Genomic DNA, 19076 nt, shown 5'->3' on the forward strand with positions numbered 1-19076 from the left:
CGCTCCTCAGTATGATCCCAACGAACTACTGAACATTGAATTGCCCACACATGACGGAGTAATTGGGAGATTCCAACGAAAGCGAAGAACATTAGCCATGATGATGATAATGGGAAGGCCGAGTCTGCACGCTAGCTATTGTCTACTTCTCATTACACTTGTGTGGCCCCCTGCCCTGGCCGGGGTCAAGGCCACCAGGGAGGAGCGCACGTTGCTCAATGAAACTGAGAGTAATGAAGTGCAACTGAACAATGAAGTGATTAGTAGTGAGGGAGGGGACCAACAGTCGACCCCTCATCCTCACTCGATGGAGGATAAACCGTCGAAATTCGATATGGATATTTCGGAGATGATCTACATGGATTCCAAGAAGATCTCCGAAATGGAGACGCAGGTGGACAGTTCTGTGAAGCGAAGGAGCAAGTGCCAAAACTCGATATCGATAGATTGTTTAGAGAGGAAATTATCGTCTCTGATTGACGATATGTCAGCGAGGAATACTGTGAACATCACGGAGGCGATTCAAGTGGTGAAAACCGAAACGACGACGCCGGTTTATGAGGACGAAGGCCTGTTCGAGAAGGTCCATAGGTTCGCCAAGAGCCATGTGATGAGGATTAATTTGGATAAGGAGTTGATGCCCACTCCGGAGTCTAGGATGTTCTTTGGAGGCAAGTGTTTGAGCTTGGGGTTTTACTAATGCTATGGATGCGCTTGATTTGGGTATTAACGCACGGGGTAGGGTACATTTCAGTAGCGAAGTGGTAAACCGGTTTAAGTTGATTTTGACTATTGACCAGTTTTTAGTAAATATCACGGAATCGAAGGGAGATAGCTAAATTTTTGTTAAAAGCTTTTTTGTAGCCCTCAATTTGCTCTAGAAAAAAGGTTATTACGAAAATTTCATTATCCCCTTTAAATTCGGAGATATTCTTCAAAAACTCAACTAAGAGATAAGTCGACTTAAACAGTTTAACCAATTCGCTACTGATTTGGTCCAAAAACCATTCGTCCAATGATTTTTCGTCCAGAATGATTCCGTCTTGAAATACATTTTCCGCCCTGGCGGGCGCAAGCACATATTTTAGCTGCGCGGAAAGAAAATCTGACTTTGCGTCTACGCTGAGGCGAAAAGTATGGTTGTAACCATGGGAGGTAAAATAAAGTACCCTTACCCTCGTAATTCCACACGTGGACACGATCCTTTTATTTTACTTTCCTAGGTTAGAATTAGTATATTGTGCATCAAGGGCGGAAAGTCACGTTTTCCCGCCCGAGGTGCACATGCTATTTTTTAACACGCCTGCAAAGGAAAGTTCATATTTTGCTCTTTGATGAGTGGGAGGAAAGTACGAATTTTCCGTCCAGCGGTGTGAAAAATCTACTATCGTCCAATTCAACCGATATAAAGAACGGAAGAAGCAATTCCCCGAAAACGGCATAAACACACCATAAACACGGATAAATAGAAAAACAAACCTTAAAAACCGATTCCAATCATTGAAACTGAAAAAAAAAACAATTCAACGTGAGAGAAAATGTTTAAATCTTAATTGTAAACACGAATGCGTTTTTTTAATGCACGAAAATTTGATCAGATAGAGAAGAAATTCACCAATAAATGGTAGGGAAATGAGAAAAAATAGGAGATTCCATGTGAATTATATGTATAATCAGAGCCGAATGAGAGGATTATAAACACATTCGTCAGAAAATACTTTGTCGGGCGTGTGATATAAACTATTCTATGTTACGCGCCCGAAAACCGCAACCTATTTGAGACAAGCCAGATTAGAATCGCGATTTATTAGGCCTTGTAACATAAAAGGAGATTAAAAATATCGCTGGACGAATTGACATTAGATGAAAAAACATTGGACGCAAAGTACCGGACCCTAACGCACGGTATGCTGCCTGTGCCTATTTATCAGCTATTTCTAAACGTGGAGGAATTCTTTCTGCATTTGGAGAATTGGTGTTGATTTGAGAATGATCCTCTCTAGTGAGAAAATATTAATTACTATCTGTCACGAACACGAGTGTTTTGAAGGGCGAGAATCTTAAATATAATAAACCTGTTGCCCATTCTTTGGCCGCGATCCACGCAAAAACGACTGAATGGATTTTAATGGTATTTTTTTTACTATTGCATAGTTTAGGGTCCCCAATCGACTTTAGACTATAAGTTGTTGCGCTGGTGCATAGTTTAGGATCCACCGTAGAAACTTCTAGATAAATTCTAGAGCTTTCTGGGAAATTCTAGTATATTCTCGAGCTTTCGAGAATATTTTTGAGATTTCCATGAAGTTTGAGGATATTTTCAGGTTTTATAGAATATTCGAGGAAATCCTTTCGTTTTACAGAAAATTTGAGGGAATTCTCGTGTTTTCTAAACAATTCGAAGAAATTCTCCGGTTTTCGAAACACTTCGAGAAAATTTTCAGTTTTACAGAAAATTTGAGAAAATTCTTTGGCTTCAAGGAGAATTCGAAGGAACTCTTGAATTTTCTAGAAAGTTCCCAGATTTTCTAGAAAATTCGGGGGAATTTCCGGATTTTCTTGAAAATTCAAAGGAATTCTTGGGTTCAAAAAAAATGTTTTTGTTTCAATTGATCAATTGAATTAAAAATTCTGATTGATTGTCGCTCTCGCGGAATAAGAGAGAAACTAATATCAGGAATTTAGATAATTCCTGCAAAAAAATACCTCAATGTTTTAGACTTTTCAGCCGAGAACGCCCGAGAAGTCAAGAAAATTTGGGGTTTTTCCAAGGAAATTGAGACAATTCTTGGGTCTTCGAGAAAAGTCGCATACATTGATGTGTTTTTTTTTAACTGCAGGAATTCTCAAAAATCTTAGTATTCAATTTTCTTTTATTCTGCCCGGGCGAAGCCGGGCCACACAGCTAGTTCAAGGAAAATAATCATTAGCACTTGCTGACCAGTTCGTCTTTGGAATCTTTACGGTTTTCAACGCTGAATTGAGACGCAAGTTCATTAAAGCCTACGAAGTAATGCATAAAACTATTGTTATGATATATTCCACAAATCCAGGCAGCCATATACAGTTGGAGAACGGTAAATCTGAATACAATGATAAAGCCTTTGGACAGGGGACGAAGTGATTGAAATTAATCTAATTTGGATCTCGGGAACTACTTCCACCAAATAACTGGTCTTTTTTTATGTTGAGGATGTTTTCGCTTTTCACTGACACTATTTAGAACCTTCAATTAGATTCGCTTAGATTCTCAGAATATTATACACTGAAAGAAAAAAACTATCAAAAAGTATTCGTTACTTTTTTTTCTCGATGATTGAAATAAAAAAAAATAAGAGTTAAATAAGGAGAGGAATCAAACGAGGTGAAGTAGCGGGGTTAAACAGAGATAAAGAAATCATAATTTAACATTTCCATTCATTAAAATATTTACAAAAAAACAGTTTATATCAGTTGGAGAATCTTCTGTCACATCTTTTGGAGCTTTTAGAGGATGAATTGGGAGTTTACATTGAGGAGCGACATCATTCAAATAATTTTAGGTTTCGGGCGACTAAGATAGAAATTTACAAAAAATACCGTATACTTTACCATCTCGATTCTTGTTCCATTCTGGTTTCAGAAATAACGGATTAAAGGTAACAACTGGTTACTACCCGTACATCTCTACAATTTTTTTAGCTCAAGAAATGAGGTTCGTGATATGAGGTAGTTCCGTCTCTCAGTCGAAAGGTTCTCAAAAGCGAGAAATTCATCTCGAATTAATACGAATTTTCACAACGCATGAATTTTCCTCTCTGTAAGCTTCTTCCTAGACAGGTTACTCCCTTCTGCCGAGACATTCAGACGACAACAACCAAAACAACTGGGATTAATCAGCCGATTCCTGCATTTGCTTGGGCTAACTCTCTGCTTTAATCCGCGCCTGGTACCCTTTTGCTTTCAGCTACAGCTAATGGACAGAATCCCTTTTTAACCGGCTTCGGACTTGGTTTTTTAGCATTCGGACTGAAGAAACTCATGATACCGTTGTTCATCGGTGCACAAATTATCAAAACAATGCTGGTTGCTCTCTTCCTTCCAAGTATCATTGGAAGTATCGGTAAAATTGTTGGGAAAGGTGAGTATTCCACTACCGGTTCGCTATCCTGAGGAAGTTTATTATTATAATTAACGCTTAGCAGGTCTTACTTCGTTTGCCCAAGGCTCAGGTGGTGCAGCACAACCCGAGGAGAATTTCGAGTTCAAGGATAATTCGGATCTTTATCGGGATGATTATATGATGAAACAGCCACTTGGAACGTTACCGGCTTCTGCCATGTACGACGAGGGAATGCTCATGCAGCCGTCTCCTAAGCCTGATTCGAGGTTGTCGTATGTCGACTCTAGGTATGCCGGGGCGAATGGTTTCAATGATCGGTATTATACGAGGCATGTGGCCACTAACGGACTGTCGAAGACTCAGGACTTCAAGGTAATATTTTATTTGGGGTTCTGGAACATGGGAGAAATTTTTGGGGGGATTACCAATGGAATTATTATTTTCAGATCAATATCAAATTCGTTTACATTGGATTTTTTCAGGTCATTATTTTCAGTCTTCTCGAGATTCAGGTCTGAAGCTGTTTTCCAATTTTGGGATTCTAGGGGAGGGTAGGGCAAAACTGACCGCAGGGCGAAACGGACCACTGATAGAAAATTGATAATATTTTTTATAGTTTTTGGTTCCGAATGGAAGCAAGAACAAAAATTCAACAATCAATTTTTCAATTTTCAATTTTTTTCTTTCATTTTAAATTTCAAAGTCATTTGTCGTTCGAGGTGATCAGCAAATCTCATGAAATTGCGGTTCAACGACACTTGTTGTCTATAAAACCCCTGTGACGGTTATGATCCTGCAACTCACTTTTAATTCAACACATTCAGCACATTCAATATGTTTCTGCTTTGAAGGAAAGACAAAAAAAATTATCAATTTTCTGTCAGTGGTCCGGTTTGCCCTAGGGGTCCATTTTGCCGTACCCTTCTCTATATCGTACTGAATGACGAAGGGACATCCCTTCTATTCACCAAGATTTAATTTGAATGATCTTCATTTCAGTAGCAAAGCGGTAAAACTATTTTCCAGTTTTCCATAAATATCTCAGAATCTAAGGGAGATGCCAAAATTTTTGACAAAACCTTTTCTATAGCACTCAATTCGCTCTACAAAAAAGGTTATTACAAAAATTTTGTTATCTCCCTTAGATTCGGAGATATGCCTAAAAAAACTCAGATGAGAGCTAAGTCGACTTAAATCGTTTTACCGCTTCGGTACTGTTTTGACGATAGAGAAAAAAAGAAAAAAAGAAGCATAATGATTGAGGTTCTTTTTCGTATGAGTGATAAGGGCTATCTATACACCATCAACAAAAAATGGAAATATTACGGACAGTTCAGTATTAAGGATATCTAAATACTTTGGCTATTTTTTCTCCAGTGAAATGCTTTTCTACTTTTGTAGTCTACCACCAGAGCTTTCATTTGAGCCCCATTTGACCCTAAGTTTCCGGACATTTTATTATTATTTTATAATTTAAATTTTGTAGGTCGGAATTTAAATCTCAATATTAAACCGTTAGAAAATATTCTTAAAATCTGAAAAAAATGAGAAAGTTTACCTTTTCAAAATTTTCAAAAAAGTGTACTGGAAATTTCATCCAAACACTTTACAAAATGTATAATAAAATTCCTCTGTCCGTTTAATCTCCCACTAACAACCTCCAATCTCATAAACTTTCCAAACAGGAAGAATTGTCCTAAAATCAAGAGTAATTCTCGACAGCAGACCCCCATTTGTCTGTGTAAAATCATCACATGACCCGTTATTTTCCTCCGCAGGTCTTCCATGAGATACCAACGAGTTCGTTACTGTTGACGAACTATGACCCATTCTATTCGCCGCTGCTATCTCGGTTAGACGCGGTATTTTCGCGTCTCGGCCATACAAACGAGTTCTGTCGTGAGTATGCAGTTTGCGCGATGTACAGGAGCCCAGCAAGATACGCGCCATACTCCAATCTGGTGTCTGCGCAATTGTCGAGGGAGTTGAATGAGCTGCGAAGGCCGAGCAGTGACAACCCCGATGTCCTGCGTTTCTTCAGGTACATGAAGGCTGCCAAGGACGGCCAGGACGGCATAAAGTGCGAGAAGGCTTACTCCGGGTGTGATATAGCGAGGGACGATCCCAGTCTCAGGCAGAATCAAGCCATGCTCGCTACTTATCAGGATATCGACAAACTCGTGCACGCGAGAAAGCTGTAGACTCTGTTTGTGTGAAGCTTTAGACTTTTTCAATGGGCAGGATTAATAGTGAAATGTGGGAGGGGCTAATAGACTTTACAGACTGAGGTGAAAGTCGCTGCGAAGATTATTGTTCGGGAGATGACACTGAAGAGCATTGGGCATTGGTGATCTCTTCAGACACTTTTTGGTCGTTTTCCGGATTTTTTTCCTCGGAACATTTTTTCTCTGAAAGATTTTTCCCGAGAAAAGCCCCACCATCAACCATCAACATTTAAAAACCATCGACAATTGTTTTCAGTGTTTTATCATAGTCAGGATATTTTTTTATTCACCAGTCGCGAATGAAAAAAAGACAATTTTTGTTATTAATTTTTTCATTTTTCCTTTCTAAGAGAAAAACAAGTTGTCACATACATTCATACAGGTATGACCCTAAAAACATCATTTCTGCATATTTTATAACATTCAAGACCATTTGCAATCAAAATTAGAACATCGAAAAATCGATCAAATACAATACGGAGAAAATTTTTTAGTGAATTTCAGCAACTAGTTGTTGAAATTCTCTAAATAATTTTCTGCGTGAAAAAAATGAATTTTCTCCGTGAAGGCTTCCATCCGGAAGCAAAAAGAACCTCAATTAGCATTTTTCGAAAAAAAACAAACTTCAAGCAAAATTCCATCCATGAAAAATTAGTAAGGAAAACTAATGTCACAGGGACGAATTCGCCCAGGAAAAATTGACGGAAAAAAAATTTCCCAGAATTTTTTAACGAGGAAAACCTCTGGGAAAATTCTACAGGGGAAAAATTATTGAGGGGAAAAAATTCCGGGAGTTTGTCAATAGGAAAAAAAACCCCGGTCACCTTTCTGGTCATCCCAGGTGACATTGTTTTCTCGACAGAATCGAAAGTCGATGATGGGATTACTCATGACCCATGGGCAATTGTTAAGGAGAATCATGAGTGATGATGATTGTGTGGTGGGACTGGTACGCGAGGAAGATGAAAGTTGATTTTACTATCTACTAGTTGCGGTCTTCCCTGGGTACCAAATAAAACTGAGTACACTAATGGGTCCTCTTGAATCGTGTTGTGTCTGTTTCACGAATTTAATTGGAGACGATGCGCCACACACTATACGTACACATGGAACAAACTTACTTTCGATAAGGCTAGATAATTTATTTAATTTATTGAATTATTTAATTGAATTAAAACGAATGAAGCCGAATGTTTTTGATTTTTCCTTTGTCAAATCTCTGGGAGAATTTTTCTAGGTCTGCCACGGTGTCACTGAGAGCATTCGGCACAGACTGGGACGAAGCTCACTCTCATTCGTTGTTTCGCGACGCCAGTGATTCAGAATAAGTGAAAGACGGTTTTTGCGTTGTGCGAAATGCGGCGAGAAAATTATACAAGAGCCTCTGAGGCATTTGCTCTTGCCGCAATGTCACTGACACTGGAGATCCTGGTTTTTACGCGTACCCACCTCCCCCTGGACCATCCCCCTGACCTTAGGAGCCGCTGAGTTCCGGCACCATATCCTGAGAATCACTTTCACTCTCAATTTTTTTCGAGTTTATTATTTTTCATTTCTCATTTCTCCGCGCACATCTTACGTAGTTGGCTTTCGCAACTCGCCCACTGATCTTTCTCCTGTAATAGCAGAACGAGGGTATAAAACGTTTGGTGGCGAACCCCTGACTGGTCAAACGCCCTTTTGATTTCGTGTCTATCGGACGTATTTGAGTTTTCGTTTCTAGGAGTTGTGAGACGTAATTGGATTTTTAAGGTAAGTGTTCTCTAAGAAAATGAAGATGATGCACTGATAGGGTAAATGGCCCAGTAGATGGACGCCTGAGAAAGGCGCCCAGTAGATGGACGTTTGTTTTTTAGCAATTGAAAAAAAAAATTGATCGAAAAAGAATCGCCATTCAGGGGTTAAGAATCACAATAGTTAGGGAAAATTCAAAGCAACAATTCACATTTCAATATTTTTTTGCGTATTTTCCTATCCAAAAGTAGCTCGTCCATCTATAGAGCAGTGTCCATCTACTGGGTAGCTTACCCTAGACTGTTAAAAATTTTCGTCTGAATTTTCCGTGCCAAATTCCGGAAATTATTATCGAGTTCACGTTCCACTGAAATTTCAGGAAATTTTGTCATTGAAAAATTAAATATTCCGTTGATTCTCTGTTCAAATGATCGGAAAATAAATGAAATATTTGATTTTTCAGTTCAATTATTCTGTGTAAATTTTGAAAAATCAGAAAAAGTCAGGAAAAAATTGAAAATTCATGTCATTTTGTTTCTAAATATTCATGTTCCACTGAAAATTCAATCAAGTTTTGAAATTTCCATCTCACTCCCACTGAAAACTCATGAATTTCCGTGCATTCTACTTAAAATGTGAAATCTCATGACCGTTTTTCCCTAAATCCGATTCAATGTCACTGTCATGAGATTTACTATAATATCTTCCATGAAATTTCAAAAAATTTCCAACAGTGTAGAAAGGATTAGTTACAATGGGAAAATTAATTTCTAATATCTGAAACGTATTTACTTGAGACAAGTAATTTTTCTTCAATCGATTAAGGACATCCAAGTATCAAACGAACCATAAGCAATTAATTTTTTTGCACCAATTCCTCGTCTTTATATACATCGAATCGATCTTCAACGTATGAAAATTCTCACTGCAATATCCCGTTACATTGAAATTCCACCGGACGAAATTTCTCCCTTCAAGACGACACAACTGAAATTTTTTTCTATTATTATTACTTTTTTTTATTGCTGGGCTTTGATTTATGTTTGGACCATTATCGGTTGTTTTACGACTGTCATCTCTTTTCGTCGAAACTTAACAATAGCGAAGTATATTTTTGATACGCTCAAAGAAAGGTTCATTTATGTTAAATAAACTTTCTTTGAATCAAATAAATACCCAGAAAAAAATTCCTATTTTGAGATTTCCAAGGTCTTAGATTGAGATTTTCTGACAGTCTTAACTTGAAATTCTTAAATCTCAACTTGAGACATTCAAGTCTCAACTTGAGACTGTCAGAGGGCTTAAATAGATTTTTAAGTCTAAAATTGAAATTTGTTTTTTTTTTCTGAGTAGATCCATTCAAGTAGCTCGTAATAACGTTTTTATTGAAACTCAAATTAGTTTTTGATTTGCGTTTTTGTTCACATCAAATAGGTTTATCAATTTAAACAAACGTTTCTGTGATCCAATTGAAAACTGTATTAGTGAGGAATAAAATCATTATTGAGACGGTAAAGAGACCCAATTTACTAACATGTAATAATTCTTTACGTGAACAAAACAAATCGTTTAGTGGATTCTAATAGAGGTTTTAGGTAGGATTATAGTAGACTCTTGTTATAGTTGCACTCATGGGGAATAGGGGAATCGAATTCTGATAATGCGAGTGTACTTCCCTACCCCCACCAAATCACGGGAGTGTTTAGGTTTCGGGCTCTGTAAATGGGGGAGTGGGAGAAGCGCTCAAGCTACAAAAAATGAAAAATGAGGGGAAATGCGACTATAATTAGAGTCTACTGTAGTTATTCCGTTGGAGTGGCCATATATTTTTCCTCTCTTGAAAAAAGTTCTATGGACTCAAAAAGAAAAAATGATTTTGCTCGGAAAGAGTAATTTTTTCGAAAATCCGTGAATTGTCTTAAAATTTCTAGAGATTTCTAGAAAAACCGAACATGTTTCGGAATTTTTTTAGACAAATTCACACGTATTTATGCTGAATTTCCTGTCTTTATGTTGAATTTTCTAAAAATTAATCACCAAAAACCCAACTTGTCGGATACATACATACAGACATGACCCTAAAAACATTATTTCGTTAGCTGTATAGAAAAGTAACGTAAGTGCCAAAATACGAGAGTTCAATAGAAGAAGAGAAAAAAAAACAAATATGGGAACTGGAATTAAAAATTCAAAACTTCTGGTATGAGGACATTTTTTGGCACTTACGTTAGTCTTCTACACAGCTAACGATTTTTTCACGGTTAATAACATTCTAGACCATTTGCAATCAAAATTAGAAAATGAAAAAATCGGTCAGGAACAAGGCTTCCCTTCGGAAGTAAAAACGCGAATAACTGGAAAGCGAGATGAGATAAATTGACTCGGAGTCATTTTCATTGCATGAAACATAAATGAATGAATTATTGACTTGACACAATCAAAACATTTCCGTTAAGACAAATATGTGAGTTTATTAATTGCCAACAAAATTTATTGTTCAAATGACTAGAACAACTTCAAACAGCGAGTTTTATTCGATTCTAATGCGTCATTTCCCTGGATGCGCATTTTAATAGGTACCAACCACCGGAAAAATTTATATCTGATACAATTAACAGCCATTCAATGACCACCTGACCGATGATAACAGAATTTTTCATGTTACATACCGTAGTAGGGAAGATAATGCCATGGAGTACAATTTTTTTCAACACTTCATTATTTGGAAAATCCTGGAAATTTTCAGAAAGTTCCGGAATTTTCTATGGTACATCTAATTAACAGTGGACATTTCTATCAAAACCCTTCAGTCATGTTCGCATGAATCACAAAAAAGGACAACATGCTCATTTCATGAAAAAAAATGAATGAATTATTGATTTGCCACAATTAAAATATTTTCTTTGAAACAAATATATGAGTTTATTCATTTCCAACAAAACTATTGTTGAACTGATTAGACAAAATTCAAATAGAGAGTTTTATTTGGTTTCAATGCGTCAATGCGAAAAAATCCTCTTCGAGGCTGGCATCATTTACATCTGACACAATTAACAGCTATTCAATGACCACCTGACCACCTGACCGATGATAACAGACTCTTCCAAAAAGTCTAATGCAGATATTTTCCAAATATTTTTATGTTGCATGCTGCAGTAGGCAAGATAATGCCATAGAGTACAATTTTTTTCAACACTTCATTATTCCGAAAATCCTGGAAATTCTATGGTACATCTAATTATTTCTATGGTACATCTAATTAACAGTGGACATTTCTATCAAAACCCTTCAGTCATTTTCACATGAATCACGAAAAAGGGCAACATGCTCATTTCATGAAATAAAAATGAATGAATTATTGATTTCTCACAATTAAAATATTTTCTTTAAAACAAATATATGAGTTTATTCATTTCCAACAAAACTATTGTTAAACTAACTACACTGATAGACTGATTCATTTATTCCAAACGAGATTCTTTAACTATTAACGAATTGTAAAGTTGAATATGACGAAATGAATATTCATTAATAGTTAACGAATGGTTCACTTGAAAAGCGACAATCGAGTCCAATAAGGCTCCTTAAATGTGCATTTGTCAACTATTAACGAATGAACATTTGGTGAGACCGAATAAACCCTCGTCTCCAACCAAATCCATTCGTTAACAATAACTAATCCTTTCTGTCAGCGTAGAAAAAATTCAAATAGAGTTTTATTTGGTTCCAATGCGTCATTTCTGTCGACGCACTTTAAATGGTCCCAACAACCGGAAAAAATTCTCTTCGAGGCTGGCATCATTAACATCTGACACAATTAACAGCCATTCAATGACCACCAGACCAACGATAACATGAAATCCACCTGACCCTCGAATAAACCACTCGACTGATCCTAAAATAAAATATTCACCGATCATGACGGACGCATTTGGAATTCAAAGAGCTAACGAAGACGCACCGTGAATTCCTATTGGTCCAGGAAGATAACGGCATTCCGGTACACCATTGCGTGTCTGACTATACACAACTCCACCGGTAGTTGGTCTCAGGTGCGCGTGGGCGCCGATTCGAGTCGAATGAGTGCACAGTTCCGGCGTCAGTTAGAAATTTTCGTGGATTGCGGGACGTTTTTGAATGAAAATTTTGGGAGATGAAGTACTTGACGAGACACTGACGTTACTGGTTCTGAGACAGTCATGGTGGACTGCATTTGAAACACTGGGACGTGAGTATTATCGTAAATTCTAAGTAGAGATAAGGATCGAATCGTTCTGTCAGTCATATTCGGTAGTCTTTATTATTCCGGGGATTTGAAGCGTTGAGATCACCGTATCAGTGTAGATATTTGAATAATTTAGCTCATCAGGTAAAAACAACGACTTTCACCTTGACTTTACAGCAGGGGACGTTCAACTCTTCGATAACGATAATCGGAATTGTGTCACTTGAGCCTTTACGCGAGGTAATGAGCCAACTGATTGGGAAATTATCAGTGTAATTGACGGAAAATAACAATATCCAGGGTTGATGTTCTCAGCGTGTATTTTAACAAGCGAAATCAATGGAATGTGTAAAATGTCGTTAATTAAAACAATCTAATCTGTCAGAAAATTATCACAACGGAGCAGTTGGATAGCGAATTGGCCATGCGACCGTCAGGATGGAACTGGATGTATGTCCTCGCTCTATCGGTAACAGCGTCGGTGGGAGCAGTTACCTTCGAGGATGGCCCATCCGAGAACCATGGTAAGTTCCTCTCGCCTTGTGAAAGACGCTTCAATGTCAAGGTTACCAGTTACTGGCGTTCGTGGAGAACTTTCTACTTTGCCGGTGGCGTCAACTTCTGAAAACTTTCCCCACGAACACATTGAGAATTCAATTCATCGAGGGTAGGGGGCAAATCGGGATAGCGGGGTGAAATGGACAATGAACAAAGGATGAGCAGTAGGGCAAACTGCGCCGAAAAAAATGATATCTTGTTTTAAGATTGTAAAGGTGTAAAAGTAAGATTTATAAGAATCTTAATTACTTACTTAATTACGAGGACTTTAGCTTTTTTTCTCTAGTGAATTGCTTTTCTACTTTTGTAGTCGAACATCTGAGCTTTCATTTGAGCCCCATTTAACCCTCAGTTGTCGGACATTTTACAATGATTTTATTATTTAAACTTTGTGGGTCTGACTAGTGCGGGTCCACGGAACTAGAATTTTCCAGCTTTTGAGAAAATGATTCTTACGATGTTCTTAAAAAATGAATCCGTGGTGAATTGATAAATTCAGGATACGGCGATTTTTTTGTAAAATTTATCGCACATAGTTTATGCGATATTATCACAAACAATTAATTAACAAATAATTTTTTATTTGATTCAAACAGTTATTATTGCCTTCATCAACAATATATAACGATAGAAAATTCAATAACTTAACTCAATAACAAAATCTGTTGTGAAGACTATTCACCTGAGTTTGATTAGACCTACTTTATATATAATATTTTTTGGGTTATTGGAAATTAGTGAATTGCGTTGCTATTTAGCGCACGGGCGAGATTAGTGTCAAAAGTGCGCCGTCTTTGAGTGGTTAAGGGGAAAAAGTCAATGAAATTTCAAACTTCTCTGAAAATTCAAGTAAAGTTCCATTTTTTAGCGGCAGGAAGACGGAAATTCTACAACTCGCGGCTACATGAATTTTCATTAATTCCCCCGCAATAACTGAACTGAAATTCACAGGTCCCACGCATTTTTTCATGAAATTATGAATTTAGAATGACAAAATTCCTTGAAATTCCAGTGGAACTGTTACTTGTTAGAAAATTCCAAGACTCTTCCCGGAAATTTCACTGGAAAATTTTAAAGTGTATAATGCTGTAGTATTCAGTGAAGAAAGGCACACGATACAATCATTTAATGAATTCGGCCGGCTTATTAATTAGAGTAGGAAGGTACAGGACGGTGAGTCGTTCACCAGATTTCCAAGAAGAATGACAGATCAAATGTTACCCAAAAGACAGTCGTTACCGAGATGCCTTTTTCCAAATGATCGACAATTGAATTAGGATTCGAAGGGGGACCCGTAACAATGCGATAAAAATTTTCAAGAAATTGACTGAAAATTGTATCAAAATTTTTTAGAACTGTGGACAACATCATGGACTAGTGAAGAACGCTTGATAGTAAAGAAGCATCATATTATTTCATTTTATCCCAGTATCCGTTTTATCCTCATATATCCCGTTACTGAGATTCCCACTGTATTAAGGGGAGACTGTTCATACGTTAAAGATCGATTATATAGATCTGAAAACGAATAAATAGTGCAAAAAAAATTTTTTTTATTGTTTGTTTGCCCGACAACCCTTAAAATGCCAAAATCAGTCCAGGGCCTCCAATTTTTGAGCTACGAAGGATTTTTGTTTTCAAATAACAATAACAATTACGCGCTAGTTTTTTAAATTCGCCTCTTACATGGCTAAATATGCTTTTTTTGTATTTTTTTACATAAACAGTGAATTTTTTTATATGAAAAAAACCGAAATCAGCTGTGTAGGAGTTGAATCCCAAAAAACTGGCTCGTAATTGTTGTTCCACACATTTTTCCGAAAATTTTGAAAGAAAAAATCTTTTGTAGTTCAAAAATTGGAGGCCCTGGACTGTCTGTAGCATTTTAAACATTTTGGAGCTAACAAACAATAAACAAAATTTTTTTTTGCACTGATTATTTGTTTTCAGATCTATATAATCGATCTTCAACGTATGAAAAGTCTCACTCTAATAACCTACGACTTTTAAAACTCATAGTAGTCTCCCCTTGAGTTATCCTATTAATTCCAAATCAATGTCAGACATTCCAGAAGAATCCCTCAAATTCCAAGATGAGAAGCTCCAGCAAGGAAGCCTCCAGCGAAACAAGACTCGTCAAGGGAAGGACCTCTTTGACTGGATAGGTCTCGGAACAGGTCAGCACGTGGACCCCTACCTCGCGAGGATCAACCAGGCCTGCCTAAACGGCGATCTCGCGGAATGCTTCAAATCCCGAGCGATCGGCTCTTTCGCCGATTTCTTCGACCAGCCCGAATACCTCTTCACCGACCAGGTCAAATTCGTGAGGATGGGACGGGATGTGTTGCAAGAGGTCGCTCGTCAGCCGTACGAGTTCTCCAGCTCCCCAAGGTAGGCATTTAAACGTCATAAAACTTACCTCGAACAATCAACCAACGTTTATGGTTTAATGACGCGTTAATAATAATCTCGCTGCTATGCTTCAGGTCGGATGAGTCTGATTGGGATCAGCTGGTCAAGTTCGCTACTCGAAAAGCGGAGAGATTCGTTAAAACTGTTGCTATCGAGGTGAACATACCATCCTGGGTGACGGGAGAAAACGAGGTTTATGCCCCGAGATTTTTGGATGAAATTGCTGATGAGATCGATACTCTCGAGAATAAGAAGGACACTCTCTTCTGTGAGTAATACTTATCGTGATGTTTATTGTGAGAAGAATCTATTGTGCACAGTACCAAATATTGTTCGATACATGTGAAAATTCCCGTCTGTCTCGTATTGTAATGTACTATTTTTGCACTGCTTCTTATGATTCTTTGGCTGGGATACTTCCCAGACTTGGGAACTTGAAAATCACTACGAGTGAAGTCGCGAGACGCGAGAGAAACGAGACGAGAGGAGACATAACGAGACGAGACGGGACAAACGAGACGAGAGACATGACGAGACATGACGAGACGAAACGAGGAATGACGAGCCATGACGAAACGAGACGAGACATGACAAGACGAGACGAGAAATGACGAGACATGACGAGACATGGCGAGACAAACGAGACGAGAGACATGACGAGACGAACGAGACGAGAGACATGACGAGACATGACGAGACGAAACGAGGAATGACGAGCCATGACGAAACGAGACGAGACATGACAAGACGAGACGAGAAATGACGAGACATGACGAGACATGGCGAGACAAACGAGACGAGAGACATGACGAGACGAACGAGACGAGAGACATGACGAGACATGACGAGACGAAACGAGGAATGACGAGCCATGACGAAACGAGACGAGACATGACAAGACGAGACGAGAAATGACGAGACATGACGAGACATGGCGAGACAAACGAGACGAGAGACATGACGAGACGAACGAGACGAGAGACATGACGAGACATGACGAGACGAAACGAGGAATGACGAGCCATGACGAAACGAGACGAGACATGATAAGATGAGACGAGAAATGACGAGACATGACGAGACGAGACAAACGAGACAAGAGAAAGGACGAGACGAGACATGAGACGAGACGAGAAATGACGAGACATGACGAGACGAAACGAGGAATGACGAGCCATGACGAAACGAGACGAGACATGACGAGACGAGACGAGAAATGACGAGAAATGACGAGACATGACGAGACGAGACAAACGAGACGAGAGAAAGGACGAGACGAGACATGAGACGAGACGAGAAATGACGAGACATGACGAGACATGACGAGACATGACGAGACATGACGAGACGAGAGAATAGTTTCCTGACAACGGCACGAGACGAGAAGATCCAATTTTTCGTTTGGTCTCGCCTCGCGGTATCACTGATCACTACAAAAAAATCTTGTCCCGGGTTGTTGTGGTGGGGTTGAATGTACGAAAAAATAGCTGAATGAAAAAATAACCGATGGGAATTAACACGCGTCGTGTGTCGTCGACGACAAAATCACCCGTCATTTTGTCCGTCTACCAATGGGATTTTTCACTTCCGTGATTGCCCAGTCCGCGCCTTTGGCTCGGACGCCAACTCCACGCGAGTAGAAAAAACCCCATCGCAACAGCCCGGAAGAATACTATTGGGGCTCGGGGATCGTAAGGGGATTAGGCCGCTTTGGTCAGACTCGCTGAGACGCTGCGCGATGCAATCTCCATTCGCGCATGCCTACAAATTTCACCCCATTGTTTACGTCGGGCATGACCCCACAGAAGGCCTGAGCCGCCAGGTGTAGTACTAGTACCAGAGATAGCCATATTCATCAATTATAATTCCCGTTGAATTATGAAGTTGGCAATTGTTAACATAAATCTTGAAAAAAATTTAAATATTAAGTCAACCATCAATTTGTACGTTCAAATTTTGAATTATTTTATTAACCAATCATTTAGGTAGGAGATTGACGATTATTTGGATAATCGAAAATCAAGTACCTAAAATTTAGAATTGACTTGTTAATGCAAAATTTACATTTCAATATTATCAAATATCTTATTCACCGATAATCGAAAAATTTAGTTATTAATTTTATGATATTTTGCATTTTGATAAGTGTAGTTAGACGTTGATCAATATAAGTAGGGGAGCATGGGGCAAAATGAAACACGGGGCAAAATGAAACAGTGGGAAAATCTCGTCATCTAAAGGAGATAGGACATTTTTGAAAAGGACCTTTTTTGTAGCTTGTAAAATTCTATACAAAAAAGGTTTTCATGAAAATCGTTCTATCTCCCTTAGATCACAAGATTTTCTTGCTGTTTCATTTTGCCCCGTGTTTCATTTTGCCCCACCGTCCCCTAAGTAATCCTTTTTAATATTGTCGAAATCTAATATTGCTGGCCATCCCTGACTAGTACACACTGAGAAAAAAATTCAAGAAAAATTCATGTGCTATCATTATCAACGAGTCATAATTTGCACACTTGGAAGAAGTATTGTGTTAGCACCAGAAAAATTATCGTTCAGCACCGAAAACATTCTTGGGGACATCATAATTTTTCTGGTGCCGCACGAGAATTTTTCCAAGTGTGCAGATTGCGACTTCTTTATGGTGTTTAGCATATGAATTTTTCCCAGGAAATTTTTCTCCGTGCATGATAAAAAAAATATCATATTTTCTTTCGCCACGATGACCTGATAGATCAAACCCAGAGTTAACTCTGAGTTAATTCTGGGTTTATGGAAAAAACCCAGCGAAGAAAGAGAGAAACTCTGGGAAATTTCCTCTGGCTTTGATTAATCAGGGAGATGAAAATAATTCATATTGATTACACTAATCTTTCCAGCTCGCAAGCGTCTGAAGAAACTCTTCATCCCCATGCTGATAATCCTGAAGCTTTTCAAGCTGAAGCTGCTTCTGTTTCTGCCCCTGATTCTCGGTCTGGCATCGTTCAAAAAATTCCTAGGCTTCATGGCAATCGTTATACCGGGGCTCATTGGCTTCTTCAAGTTCTGCAAACCGATATTGAGCAACTACCAACCGCCTGTGTACACTCAGAGTGGTCTCGGTTTTTCACATTACAAGGAAACAGGTAATCATGGGTATCCGGCGGAGCACTCGAATTATCAGGAGAATCCTGGCTACCACAATAGTTACCAAAATGAGGGGGCCTCGTATGGGCAGGACCTCGCTTATCAGGGATGGAAGCATTATCAAGAGTAGCGTATTCGGGTGATTCTATGGAGCATTATTTTGTTTGTAGATATGTCTTTACTGTATCACTCGTTTATTCTCGATTTTTTTACCTCATCATCACGAATTATTTATAGTTATTTTATTTTCTGTTTAAGTATTTAAGTCAGTAATGTACATAATCGTAATTAAGCAGTATTGTACCTTTTTTTTATGTTTGTACAATGATTATATAATTTATGAAATCTCTGTATTCAGGGGTTATTGACGAATTATAATATTTTTTGAAAAAATCGCCATTTTAATGCTTTTCATATTTTTAACTTCCCGACCCGAAGGGAGGGAGTTATTGTAATGACCCCGAAAATCGAATGTGGAAATTTTTAAATCTTGTTTTTTTCCTACATTCCTCTGGAGCGGGATAGAATAATCGTTCATCAGAAGGGCAATCCACCATAGTCTGTCCACCATAGCGATGAGAAATTGAGCCTTCGAGCAATGATGCCGAGTCTTCTTCTACTTGTAAACGTGTTTTGTATAGATCTTTTTATCCGGACAGTCACTAGATTTTCGGATACTATTTTTTTTTGTTAA

At 38.3% G+C, this 19076-nt stretch overlaps 2 protein-coding genes across 2 annotated transcripts; both read left to right on the forward strand.

The window, feature by feature from the left end:
* The first annotated feature begins 103 nt into the window (after positions 1-103).
* On the forward strand, positions 104-6367 carry LOC107039398. Its single transcript, XM_015258981.1, has 4 exons — positions 104-671; positions 3947-4120; positions 4185-4474; positions 5881-6367. The coding sequence occupies exons 1-4, from the start codon at positions 104-106 to the stop codon at positions 6301-6303; spliced, it is 1455 nt and encodes a 484-aa protein (XP_015114467.1). The 3' UTR covers positions 6304-6367.
* A 5840-nt stretch (positions 6368-12207) lies between these two features.
* LOC107039391 lies at positions 12208-18512 on the forward strand. Its single transcript, XM_015258972.1, has 5 exons — positions 12208-12289; positions 12672-12810; positions 14908-15235; positions 15331-15524; positions 18136-18512. The coding sequence occupies exons 2-5, from the start codon at positions 12711-12713 to the stop codon at positions 18510-18512; spliced, it is 999 nt and encodes a 332-aa protein (XP_015114458.1). The 5' UTR covers positions 12208-12289; positions 12672-12710.
* The last annotated feature ends 564 nt before the right edge of the window (positions 18513-19076 follow it).

The sequence above is a fragment of the Diachasma alloeum genome, unplaced genomic scaffold (assembly GCF_001412515.2).
Source record: "Diachasma alloeum isolate Michigan unplaced genomic scaffold, Dall2.0 Dall_scaffold_00299, whole genome shotgun sequence".
In the NCBI taxonomy this organism is placed as follows: Eukaryota; Metazoa; Arthropoda; class Insecta; order Hymenoptera; family Braconidae; genus Diachasma; species Diachasma alloeum.

Bases quoted from the DNA above. Each gene is read 5' to 3' on its own strand.
- LOC107039398 (XM_015258981.1), top strand. From the start codon at position 104: ATGATAATGGGAAGGCCGAGTCTGCACGCTAGCTATTGTCTACTTCTC. The intron at 672-3,946 runs GCAAGTGTTTGA...TTTTGCTTTCAG, and splicing joins GTCTAGGATGTTCTTTGGAG to CTACAGCTAATGGACAGAAT. The intron at 4,121-4,184 runs GTGAGTATTCCA...AACGCTTAGCAG, and splicing joins CGGTAAAATTGTTGGGAAAG to GTCTTACTTCGTTTGCCCAA.
- LOC107039391 (XM_015258972.1), top strand. From the start codon at position 12,711: ATGCGACCGTCAGGATGGAACTGGATGTATGTCCTCGCTCTATCGGTA. The intron at 12,811-14,907 runs GTAAGTTCCTCT...AATCAATGTCAG, and splicing joins TGGCCCATCCGAGAACCATG to ACATTCCAGAAGAATCCCTC. The intron at 15,236-15,330 runs GTAGGCATTTAA...GCTATGCTTCAG, and splicing joins GAGTTCTCCAGCTCCCCAAG to GTCGGATGAGTCTGATTGGG.